This window comes from Oncorhynchus gorbuscha, linkage group LG13, assembly GCF_021184085.1.
Source record: "Oncorhynchus gorbuscha isolate QuinsamMale2020 ecotype Even-year linkage group LG13, OgorEven_v1.0, whole genome shotgun sequence".
In the NCBI taxonomy this organism is placed as follows: domain Eukaryota; kingdom Metazoa; phylum Chordata; class Actinopteri; order Salmoniformes; family Salmonidae; genus Oncorhynchus; species Oncorhynchus gorbuscha.
This window is the reverse complement of record NC_060185.1, coordinates 58,023,280-58,036,499: the sequence shown is the minus strand read 5'-3', so window position 1 is coordinate 58,036,499 and position 13,220 is coordinate 58,023,280. Positions and strand designations below refer to the sequence as shown.

Here is a 13,220-nt window from a genome sequence, read left to right as displayed (position 1 = left end):
GCATTTGTATTAAGCAGTCTACTTAGACATACAACCTGTCATTTAACATGTAGCCAGTTCCTCCTGAATTTCCCACAGAGAAAAAAAATCAGTCACCAGATTAATGAGATGCTTTGACTTGTGAATTTGCAATGGTAACTTGCAGATATATAGCTGTAGCAGTTGAAACATTACCTTGTGGTGAGCAATGCATGGAAATGTATCTTTGAGATGATTTTATTGCATGGTTACGTTAAGCAATTAAATCAATAAATCTTACTTGTCAGCAGTCTGGCTCGGTGCCACAGACACATTAAATGCTTAGAGTCAGTAAATGGAAGCCTTTTTGACTCCTCATTTGGGAAATTATTTAGCAGGTGGGATTCCTGTCCCCACACAAAAATACTTCCATTTGGCCTTTTTAAACACTTTAAAGAAGCCACTGCCTTCCAATGCATCAGGATCCTCTTAAATGAATAAGGTGTGCTGGAGCATGCAAATGGTTCCTGCAATGAATAAATACGAAGCCATTAGTTCCATAAAGAATGCACTGTAATGAGAGGACCAGTAACTCCCACCACAGGCTAATTCAGATGAGAACCAGTGTAATGCTGCTGATTACAGGGGATTTATCATACAGGGAGATACAGATACAATGTCATGTCCCCCTGTGAATGTGTGAGTTAAGTTCACCTCTCCTCTAATCATATTCCTGTCCCATTTCTCTAATCCTTGTGTCTGTTGTGGGAATCTGATGATGGCATTGACTGTGGAGAGAAAGAGATAATGTTGTGTTAATGTTGTGATGGCAGTCAGTAGACTGGTGTGACAGGACTGTTGCTGTACTATCTCACATCTCAGATGACTGTGTGTTTCCCCTCAAAAATGATGGCCTTGATTCTAAATCAGATTATATAAAGTTTGTTGTTAAAATATATAATTTACTATACTGACATTAGTTTGGGGAATAAATGGTCAATCCTAAATACATAGCTAGCTGGTTATTACATTTTTATTGTAATATTACAATTCTAAGGAGACTAATGGTCATTCTCACAAGTCGTTAAAAGAAGGGATGCAATCATTAGAACGAGATGCCAACGAATCAGGATTTTACTCAGGGCAACTCTGATGTAATGTGCATTCCCCAATTAAATTAATCAGATACTTGATAATGGTATTACCAGAAAAGTGATTGGAAACAGGAGAGGAACAATTTCACCGGTTCATACCATTTTTATTCAATTTTTTTCAGACATTAAACATTTAAAAACAACATAACTATCATTTAAATGTTTGATCATTACATAAAACAATTTTATTATAAAATACAATAGGCCAAAATAATAATAAAAAATGGCAGAACTTGTGCAACACATTTGAAATACAAAGCTAACCAGGCAGGAAGTTTCTTTGATACATAACGCATTTTTAATGAATCCTTACAACTATACGTTAATAAATCCATAGCATAACAGTTACCCTGCTCTGTACAAAAAATAACAAACTAAAAACTACAGCATGCCTGAACTAAGACAACTTCTGTCTTTGAATTTTCTGTTTACAACATTGTCCATCTTTAAACTGTTGACAAAACGTCAGTGAGAGAAAATACAACATTGTCCATCTTTAATAAACTGTCGACAAAACGTCAGTGAGAGAAAAGGCTATTTACTTGGAATGGTAACCCTGTTCTTCCCTGATGTCTGACCAACATTGTACATCGTTTAGGGAATAGGTAGCATTTAAGTATTACATAAAGCTTGAGCCTTGAGGAACAGTATGTCATTGGGCTAATTTATGGATATCCACATTGCTAACTTTTTTATAAATTAATTGCTTTTAGAACACTGTGAAGGATTTATATTAATGTAACAATGCTGCATTTCACAGTTAAAATGGATCTGACTGAAATGTTTCCAGAACTGACAGTGATTGTTCCATATCTGAAAATATGTTGTTTAAAGTAATTGAGCAGTTTTATCTCTAAGGCTTGAACATAGGGAACTGATCTTTGGGAAATCGCTCTACTTTTCACAATAAATTTGTCCATCTGCAACATCACAATGTTACAGAATTTCAATAATACTTTCAGAAATACAATTGTATCAAAAGCACATGATTTTTCTTCAAATGTGTATCCCATTTGGTTAATAAATGGCTGTAAATTGTAGTTCATATATTTAAGCAAGTAGGAAGCACAGCCATGATAAGTAAATGCCTTTTTTCTGTTGTGGACTGAAACTGTACATTAGTTTATATAATCTTGTTGTCTCTCTTTGCAAAACAAAGTGGAGGAGGATACAGAGAAATGACACTCCAGGTGACATTGGAATGACTGAAATGCCAAGGTCACACAGGACAGACTATCAAAAGATCATAGGTTAGTGGGTGGTAAGATGTCACTGGTCAGCAATACACTCATATCAAGGCAATGGATTTCCAATGCATTTTTGTCAGCTTTGGGCAGTCAAAATAAGTCATATATATTCCATATGGTACAATCCTTTACACCGGAGGACATAAATCATAAAGCACCTCATCATTCTGTACAGATATAAACAGCAAAGGGATCTATGGATGACTGTTCTTCATTTTCCCTAACGCATGTCTGCTACTGCTTTAAGACAACAACAAGCTGAATGAAGGGTTTGACATATAGTCGAATGAAGCTACATATACCAACTGTTGACTTCAATTTGCATAACCACCACTTCTGGTGACCGAAGGTCAACATGCACTATTGTTAGTGACACCAAGTGACTGGCAATGGTTTGCTGTCACAGACACAAGCCATTTATATTACAAACCAATTACCCTAAATTATTCCGCTAATAGGTATGTTCATGTGTTATGAGAACCCGGTCCAAGTTGTATTAGTCATATTAAATATGACACAATATTCACTGAATATGAATCAACATTGAGTCATACGGTCGTTAATTGACTAACATGGTGCGGTGCATTGTGTTCCCTAAGTGTTATTTACAGGGCTTCATTTGCAGAGCGATCAGAATGCTTCCAGCTGGGACAATGTTAAAGGAAAACTCCACCCATAAACCTTTTCCATTATATGATGCTGCGTTTTGCATTATGTGATGCAAAACGCGTTACGCCGGCTGTAAAACTGTATTTCTAAAGTTATATATCTTTAAAAAATGTGATTGCTGACAAGCAAAACCTTTTGGGACTATAACAACAATGTACTATTGAAACAAATACCAAAAGATAGTTTTTGTGTGGAATTTTCCTTTAATTGGAGATAATTGTTCCCAATACTTGTTTTCAATGTAGTGGAACAATTGAACAAGAGATAACAAAAACACCAAAATGACAGACTTCAGCCAAGCTATAAGGCTTAGTGTTGTACTCACTTACTCCAGGAAAAAAAAAGCAGGTTTAAAAAAAAAGAAGAAGAAATTATGATGAAGAACATGATAAATATACAACAATTTGTAACACAATAATATTGTGTTGATAGTCTGTCAGATTTCTTCTAGGTATAATAATAATAATAATAACATTGAGTTTGATAGCAGAAATGGTTGGTTTTGACTCCCACTGTGCTGACATCCCTTCCTTGTCTCATGCTCATTAACACTGCATGAGGGCATAACTCTTATTGATTCTGCTTTTAAGTAGTGCCTGATTGTAATAAATACTGTTCAGGCTTTAAACTGAGAAGACGCAGAAGGTGAGCTGCACTTCATACTTTACCTACTCTAGCTAGTATAGATGAAATATTTTTGTTAACTCTGCAATGCGTCACAGATTTGTATGCTATTTTCAATAAAATTCTCTAGAAGTATTCATTTTAAAATGAAACTCCCTGTATTCATAAATCTATCTAGGAAATATCAACATTAGTAGCAGCAATATAAAAACAAGCCAATTAGGGACTCATTTAATGAGTAATTCCTTCCTGATATGTTATCATCATCACCTGGTTTTACCAAACAAAAGACTAGGTCACACCATAAATTGGCTTGTAAACACTGCCAGTCCAGATGGCACCTCATTCAACGTTTCATCATTTCCTTGTTTTAGACATAAAACCGCATATTTAAAACAAAAACTGATTCTGTTCTCCCTGGTAGGCATAAGCCAATTTGATTCAGCCTTTCCTCATTGTGGAATGAATGCAAAACATTAGCTGCTCCTCTTCGTTGCCAGACTGGGGCTGAGTATGGAGCTGGTTGTTTATATCAGATGATGGATGAGAGAGAGAGAGAGAGAGAGAGGGGAGAGATGGAGAGAGAGAAAGAGAGAGAGAACAGAGAGCCAGTGCTGCTTGGTGCTTTTGACTAGCTGCCAAAGGGCCACAGATTTCCCTGACAGAATGGCCTGTCTCTAGCGTGAATAGGAACAGCTGGGAAAAGCCACTGGAAGTGTACAAACTGCTTCCCTCATAGGGGCAAAGACAGTTGGCTAATTTGGACTGGAGGAGAAAATGGGATCATTTGCATAAAAAATTATGCACATGCTTCATTTTCCCCCAACTCAACATTGACTGATAGTTATGAGATTATTATCACAAGTTGTTGCAAAAGGCTAAATGAAAAAATGCACTTCAGATACAGTACAAAGAAAGTTTAAGTTGTTAGGTTCGCTTTCATATTTCTCAATTAATTTAGTTACATTAAGACTGGTGTAGATATTGCTATTACCATATGGTGTGGTATCCTACAGCTTTAAAATAGATTTGGAATTGAATGAGCACTGTTTGTGAGGTTACAATAGCATGTAGGCTACAACACTGTTCCATAAAACAACACTGAATGACATTCAATCTAAATAAGACAGTTAATGGATCAACATCAAGTGATTTTTGTTTTATCAATAATTTGTTCAGTCTTTTCTTGTGACATTCCAAAACACTTTAATTTGGCCTAAAATCAAGTGATAAAAACTCCAAACATCATTCTAAATGCCAGAAACACTGAACGTGAATTAAGTGCATTTGTCCCTTGATTCTGCTCTTGTTCTAAGTAACAAGATAATAAACACAATTAGCACTATCATCCAGCTATTGCTGTAAATGGGTTGGAGTGTTAATCTATTGATTCTAGGTGATCACAGTAAGTCACATTAAGCATTTACATGTTTAAGCGGTTTTGAACATCCTGTTCAGCATCCTCTAAACAGTAACTGAGTTAAAAATTTGATACATGTAAGTCACACATTTGCAATTTTAAAGCCAAACTTGGTATCATACTTGCCAGTAAAAAGTACATGAATAAATTGTGGTTTTATGAAAAAATCTAATATACCAATATGGTATGGAAAAATCATTTAGATTCATTCTTGTTCTTCAATATAGACTCTTAATAATTTTCACCGGATACGGAGGCACTTTGTTTTATCATAGTGAAAATCATATTTCACACATAGCCATGGAGATATGGTCTACTGAAACACACTGTATGGACTGTGCTATAGAGAGAACGATTTGGAATTGACACCCAGCAATAGAGAATCCATCCCCACATCATCTCTGCACAGTGCAACACACACACTTTGCTTCAGTTCATTCTCTCACATCACATCCAAATAAAAACAAACAACAAACCAACCATCAAACTTCCTCCTTAGGAAAACTGCCTGTATCTCATATAGATGGCATACAGTATGTCCATCAAGCCAAGTTTAAATCTAGGACGATCAAATGTACAACTATGCACATAACACGTAAGAAGTGTTACTATGGATAATGCTTTAAAACTCTACACCTCTCTGTGGACATGCACAACTGAACCAACATTTAATACCAAAAGAGTTGCGATATACAACACAGCAGTTATTGTAGACATCGAAAAGACAATGTAAAGGTCCTCTGTAGCGGTACTGGACCCATTGTGGCGTACACTGTTTGTGGTGGTGCTGTAACAGTGATTACACAATTCATATGGATTTAAACACAGTCTCATGTGGTGCATCACTTTGTCTTCCCCGTTCCCTTAGACCCATGGAAAATCAGTGCTGCTTTGGAATAAATCCGGCCTCTTATTACTGTAGGTACAAAAATGACATCAACCCAACGAAACAAAAAAACACATAGATACCACCAACCTCTAGGGCTAAAAGACACGATCCAGATCAGTTGTTATCAGATCTGTTTTAGTTGACTACATTATTATGCAAATCCCCCCACATCTAGAGACATTGCTTGAGGTGGCAGATTGAATTTGATTATTTGTTGTTCATTTCCAATGAGCAACAAGTCATGTAATTATTTCAAATTATTTGTTGTTCCACTGGGACTTATGGGTAGACATTGACAAACTGTTGCTGTATTTATTATCTGACGTGAGACTGAGGTTTGATGGATCATAAATAAACACCACTATCAGATAGTAGTAAAGAGAGACTTTTCCAACTGGCTTCTGTCGGCCAGTTCATCAAGGCATTGACAAAAACAAAACAATAAAAATGGTTGATACCACTTATAACTTCATGAGAAATCTGCCTGTTGGAATGGAGGTGTGAACTGTGAACAACGCTCCAGGCGTTCTGAGAGGACCTTTAGTGGTGATCAAAACAACTACAGGGAAATCACATGGCTCGATCTGGCAGAGAACAACCCAAACAACCACCATACTTCTCCACACAGATCCTTCTCTTCTATTGGCATGCTTTGGAGACAATCCCCAGGTCTTAGGTGGGACTGTCCTTCCATTCACTTTGGGGTTTAGATTTCAATATTTTCTTTCCACGGCCAACAGAAATGTCAACTTTGCATTGAGGGAACAGAGAGACAGACTGTGCAGTAGAGCTGATGATGACCTCATCATGATGACCTCTGACCACTAAGAGTTGACAGTCAGTGGGGCTTTCTGGCTGGCAGAGTGTGGTGGGGGCCCTTGGGGCTGGAGTCAGATGGCTGGAGACTGGGGGTTGCTGGGGGTTGCTGGCTGGTAGAGGTAGTGATGGATGTGTGAGACAGACAGACAGACATACAGTGGCAGACAGTTCAGTTCTAGTTCCAGCAGCACTATAACATGTGGGCCTCTATCCGTAGCCAGTGCAGTCCTTGGCGTATGTAGCGCACCAGTTCTGTCATGCTGCTGTGTTGGCTCAATGGTTCCATCGTCGAGTCCAGCTCCTGAAAGAACTCTGTAGAAGGAAATGAAGGGGAAACAGGGTGAATGAGAGTGTGTGTGTGTGTGTGTGTGTGTGTGTGTGTGTGTGTGTGTGTGTGTGTGTGTGTGTGTGTGTGTGTGTGTGTGTGTGTGTGTGTGTGTGTGTGTGTGTGTGTGTGTGTGTGTGTGTGTGTGTGTGTGTGTGTGTGTGTGTGTGTGTGTGTGTGTGTGTGTGTGAGTGTAAGACAAAGACTGACAAGTGTAATAGCATAACGAAGGCTCACATTTATGCAGTCTGTTGTCCATTCCTCTCTTTCCTCCTAATAAACAGTGAGTGACTGAGTCCTGGAATGGCTCAATCCTAAAAGTAACAGCTCTGGTGATCAGTATTTTGCTGAAAGGCCCACCTAGGTTTTATGGTGTCATAACTGCCAATTCCTGTCTCATTTCCACCAAAGACACCATCCAACAGACTCTAATTGAGCCCGTTATGAGTGTCGACAGAGAGGAGGAGAGGGTCAGATCAACTTCTAATGGGGTACTTCTGAGGCTGCGAGAGAGACAGAGCTCTCGCCTCACACAACCACGTAACATGTCCCTTTAATCAGCTAGGCTCAGATAACGGATGGGAGATGACAGAGACACGACACATCAAACCCTCCATGCACACAGTCAGAGAGGGGGGGGGGGTCCTTAACAACTCTGGCGGTCTCTCTCTCTACATTCACTCACTGATGACAGTAAATATAAAGGGTCCATCTATTCCCCACAAAATAATGCAGAATACATTAGTAAATGAAGAGACCATCCGGAGGGTGATGAAAGGATCGGACTGGACTTGGGTTCTAACAGTTAAGAATAATTAGTCATTTATTAATGACTGTGTACAATGAAAAAAGGTTGAACATGAATGGAAATGCATGTAATTAAGAAAAATGTAGGATAGCATATCAAAAGTGAGGTCACCGCTGTATGAAACTATTACGGATACATCCGCTACGATTACAACAGTACAATTTATGCTACCTACTATACACAATCTGCTATTGCTGCTAATACTACAGCCCCAATCGAAACACCCTGTTCTAAAACAGAGAGAAGCTGTGTTGTGTCCCGTCTCTAGTACCTTGGCTCTCTGTGGCGAGCTTCTCTGCCGTGTCCCAGTGCTCGTAGCTGCGGAGGATGTTGTTGGTGATGTTGACGTGGCTCGCGGCCATATGATGGATGCGCTGGGGGATGGCCACGTTGCTGGAGGCACCGGAGGGACAGGAGCCCACAAGGCCAGGGCCCGTACTGCTGCTCACCGAACTAACTGGGGAGGGACTCAGAGACAGGGGCGAAGGGGTGCCTGTGCTCCTGGGAAGGCAGAGAGACAATACAGGAGTCAGGGGTTAGAGGGGAAAGTTCAGGGCACCGCCACAGAGATAATACTGTACTGTGCACACACAAATAAAATTAAATATAAAAGATAAATAAATATAAACTAAACAAGACCTCCACCCCCACGTCATCGAGACATTCATTGGTGCCATGTCTTCATTAGAAAGTGAATCACATGAGAGAAAAATATTTTTTTCCCTTCTTAGCTTTCTGACCCAGGGAGACTGATCAGGGAGATTTGAACTGGGTAGGTTTACATTTAGCCAATACATGTTATTTCGTCAGGCTTAACCACTCTTCGTCAGGCTTAATCACTAATGCTGATTTGAACTGTATGAGCGGCAAACTGGGGCTTTTCTCAGCTTGACAATCACAGCTTGATTTTCTGTCAGCCTGCTTCAGCCATCAATCAGAGGACATATTTATCAGTCTTTTAGTGCCAAACCCAAACAATCAGGCTCCAGGTCCTGTAATTCAGCACTAAATTCAAAGGCGCTCGCCCCTGAAGTTAAATTATGTTCCCTGTCAACAGCTTGCCTCTCTCGGCTCCCTGTCTAGCAGGTTGAGTCTTTTCCTCAAATAAATAAACCCTTGAGGAAAAAAAGAAAATAAGGGGAAAAAAGATTCATGATTGTCAAGGACAGAACAAACAAACTGTGGGAAAAGAGGCCAGAGCATAGTGGAATCTAGTGTTGATTACAGTTGCAGCAGGTAGCGGAGCTAACCCAAGCGGATTAAGAAGGCCAGTTTGTGGCTAATGTGACCATGGTGAACTGGAGGTGACTGCAGGAGTCCTAGGAGCCAGTAGGATCTGAGGCTAATTGCTTCTGACAGCTCATCTCACAGCAGAACAGCAGGGCCGGTCAGTGCTGTGGCTGAGGGCTAGATCCCAGCCCTGGAAATGACAGGCTAAAGGACCTCACAGTCACACACAGAGGATGGCTCATCGCCAACTCCCAGACACACTGACGAGCCCCACGGTAGCGCCATGGTAAGCTACGAACCCAAACCCAAACGTACAGGGTGGATCAGCTAGGTTCAGTTGCCATGGAGCGTCCGGAAAAACAGTGAAGCAGTGAGCTCATCTCATGCCACCAGTGTGATGTGCTAGAAGCTGGAAGTCACAGTGACAGAGGCTCTGTCTGTTGTGGCCATTGTCTGAACAAAGCAGTCACCATCTGAGAGGATTAGCTTGTTGCTTGGCCAGGAGTAGGCACATACATTGTTATGTTCTGGGAAAGATCTCATATAAAGAAAGGATTGTGATGCAACATGAGATGACTGAGGTGAAATGTTACTCACTTTCCATTGGCTCCCCATGGCGAAGGTGCTTGGGAACTTTTCTGGAATGGAAGAGTTTTGTGAGAGTGTGATATTTTGCAGCTCTACTACACAAACATATTGCATAGCTTAGAAAATCTATTAATGCAACTCAAAAAGCTCCTCTAGAATAATATGCAAGATAATTAATTAAAACAGGCTTAAACACAAACAATGTATGTAAATCATTGATACAGTTAATTTACACACTAATTGGAAAACAATGTATGGCTTTTAATAACCAACATGCAGAACTAATGAGTATACACAACTCAAAACAAATATATATTACATTTAGAAATCTTAATTGGCTTTACGTGTTCTACTGTCCTTCTTCTACTCCAAGATGTTAGAATTAGAAGTTAGCGTTAGTTACCTTGAAATACTCCATTAGGGAACGGGAATACTTTACTGCATGGTCCTTCTTCAATTTGAACATTCTCAAGTACAGGAGGGATAAACAGCGATTGCTATGGAGTTAAGAAAATAATAACATTAACATGAAATACTGGATCTTATACCGTGTATCTAGCATTGAAAACATTACATATTACTTATGAACATTAAGCACAAGAAGATAGTAAAAGAATAACAATAAGGAAAAAGTGTTTTCTAACTAATTAACTTTGCATATCCATGATGCCTGACTAAATAATCGTGTTGTCATCAAACTCTATCTCTCTAATAGCTTGAAAATAAAGGCTAGAAAACAGAGGCTGCAGCCTAGTAATCAGATCCCAGTAGCTTCCCTGCCAGGGACCTTTGGTCTGCAGATCCAGCCTCAGGGCCATGGGGGGGGGGCTTGACCTTTCAACAGTGTGCTGCTCGCCAGACACCAGATGCTTTGGACATATGCACCACCCCATGACATGACACTAACACTCAGGCATTAATAAGCCATCACTGCAGTACACCGCTTCCTTGTTTCACCTATTCTAAACCACATCAGTATGTATAGTACGTACATGCGCGAGCGCACACACACGCGCTCATAGGCACGCACACACGCACGCACACTTTACCCTCCAAAACAGATTATAAATGGATGGATCATGTCAGCCAGTGTCAAATATTTGAAAATAATCCCTAATGATGTCTGAACGGTGTACTAACAGGAAATATGACCTGGGAATCTCACTCCTACGCTCATCACTGTCTGCACTGCTAAATCTGAGAGTCTAACCATAACATTCTAACCATTCTAACATTCTAACCGTAACATTCTGCTCAGATTATACAATCCATATGACAGGCAGCGTATAGTTTCCCTTCATCTCCCCTGTAGCAGTGTGGCGAACTGTATATGTTTGTAGTCCGCTGCCTGGCGCCAGGAAATCTTTCATTATCCCTTAATAGCTTAATGAAATACAAGAATAATGATCCACTTTAAGCTGATTAAGTGCTTTAGCAGTGTTTTAAAGCTCCCTTCAATATCCATCCGATTGTCGGGGAGTGATGGCTGAGTGGAGATTTAAATTGTGTTTGAGTGAAGCGGCGGATTGAGCATCTAACGGGGTTGGAAGCCGGCTGGATTTTCTGAAATCAACCCAAATGCCGACACAGGCTAGAGTTTGTAGTCCGTCATCACATCCATCAGTGCAATGTTAGGTCTCCTTCAACCACCATTCAGTCATCAGACACACACACACACACACACACACACACACACACACACACACACACACACACACACACACACACACACACACACACACACACACACACACACACACACACACACACACACACACACACACACACACACACACACACACACACACACAAAACTCACCACAACACAGCTAATTTCTTCTCGGCTACAGTTGCTGAGTGACTTGTAAAGTTCTTTAACCTCATGGCATACCTTCAAAAGCAGAACAGACAAAAAAATGGATCATTTTCAAATATTATTCCTTTTCATAATTCATTCATTTCAATCCAAATAACAAAAAATGAGCATGACTCAATATCCATAAAGCCAGGGGACGTTCCATAGAACGACCGGCCTTGTGTCATTTTCTGTGTCTAATAGTTTTTGAAGAAAAGATTTCAATCAGCCATGCATGAATCCCTGGGTAGAATGATGAGCTACAAGGTCCATCTATTTTCATTTTCACGGCCATTAATAAAATGAGCGTCGCTAATTGCCTTGACTTGTGGGGTAGACTGGATTAGCGATGGACATAATGATGCTCATTGTCACTGAGGGCAGGTGGGGATACCTGGCCTGAGCGGGGGCGGGAGGGAGAGGCACATTGGTGGGGACACAGACCTGATGAGTTCAACCGTCTCAGAGTACATAGTGTATGGAGACTTGGCCTCCAGCGGATCCCGCTCCATGGCGTTGCCACACTCGATGAACGACAGCGCCCCATCAGCGTAGTTAATGGCTTTGCCAAACTTCTCCATCTGTGAAGAAACAATGGAAACTTTGAACAAGATCAGCATTAGGTTCACAACACTACATGGCCACAAATGATTCTCCTCATTTTGAATAATTTTTCAAAGCTTCAAAGCTCTCGTGAAAACAGATAATAAGCAGATTTAATCAGAAGGAAAAATAACAATGTCACGTTAATGTTCGGGGAACATTCTTTTGATATTTTTCTATTTTCTGGAGAGAAAAAAAGTATATATATATGCACACGGAGCCAAATTACAAACCCAAAGTGCAGACAACAAATAATAGGCATATGACTCATAAATGCACATGAGTGTAAAATAAAATAGATTTACACAGCACTCTCCACTGAAAGCACCTCTGCAGGTTCTATCCATTTTAAGTAAGCCCCTTTTACCACATACGACCGGGCTGGTGGAAGATTCATTACAGCTCAACGATTACAGTCATGTAACAAGGGCAATCAATTCCCTTCACTTTCTATTCATGGCTGGCTTTACCTCGCAGATCAGATTTATGCCCAAGTGGATGTAACTTTCGATAAAGGACAATGTCTGGGGAGATAATTGCTGGAATCCAATTATTAGGGCCCTATGAGTGTGTTGGTAAATCACGCCCGTCGCCTAGGCCCAAGCCCCACTTTGAGGACATTGAAGAGGTGTGTAAGAGCTCCTTTTGTGATAGATCACACATCCTCACTTAGAAAAGACTACAGGTCTCAACAAGGGCTCTACTCTATCCTCTGTACACCTACTAGCATTCTTCAGCTAAGACCAGTGTCTGTCTGTTATTAATAAGAGCTATTCAGCTGGAATACTTAATAGGCTCAGTAAGAGCTGCTGCTTGCTAATGGCACGTTGGCATGTATTTGCTAATGGTATTATCACACGGGTCTCTGTTGCTATTCATATTTGTGATGTCATGTGACTGACTAAAACAGGGTGTGTTTATTGCCTGGCTCAGACAAAATACAATCTAAGGAAGAAGAGCAATTTAGTTTGTGCAATGTATCTCTATCAAAGTAAATGCTGAATTAAACTTTTTTAATACATTTTCAGGTG

The 13,220-nt window shown here is 40.2% G+C and overlaps 1 protein-coding gene across 2 annotated transcripts in view; it reads right to left on the bottom strand.

The window, feature by feature from the left end:
- Nucleotides 1-1,201: 1,201 nt before the first annotated feature.
- The window catches only part of LOC123993192 (AF4/FMR2 family member 2-like), a 185,552-nt gene continuing 173,533 nt past the window's right edge, over nt 1,202-13,220 (bottom strand). For both annotated transcript variants that reach the window (XM_046295072.1, XM_046295073.1), the window contains 6 exons: nt 12,031-12,167; nt 11,551-11,622; nt 10,135-10,228; nt 9,741-9,781; nt 8,185-8,414; nt 1,202-7,092 (listed from right to left, as the gene is read on the bottom strand). In XM_046295072.1, coding sequence (XP_046151028.1) covers nt 6,971-7,092; nt 8,185-8,414; nt 9,741-9,781; nt 10,135-10,228; nt 11,551-11,622; nt 12,031-12,167 — 696 coding nt within the window. In that variant the 3' untranslated portion in view covers nt 1,202-6,970. The remainder of the gene's footprint in view (nt 7,093-8,184; nt 8,415-9,740; nt 9,782-10,134; nt 10,229-11,550; nt 11,623-12,030; nt 12,168-13,220) is intronic.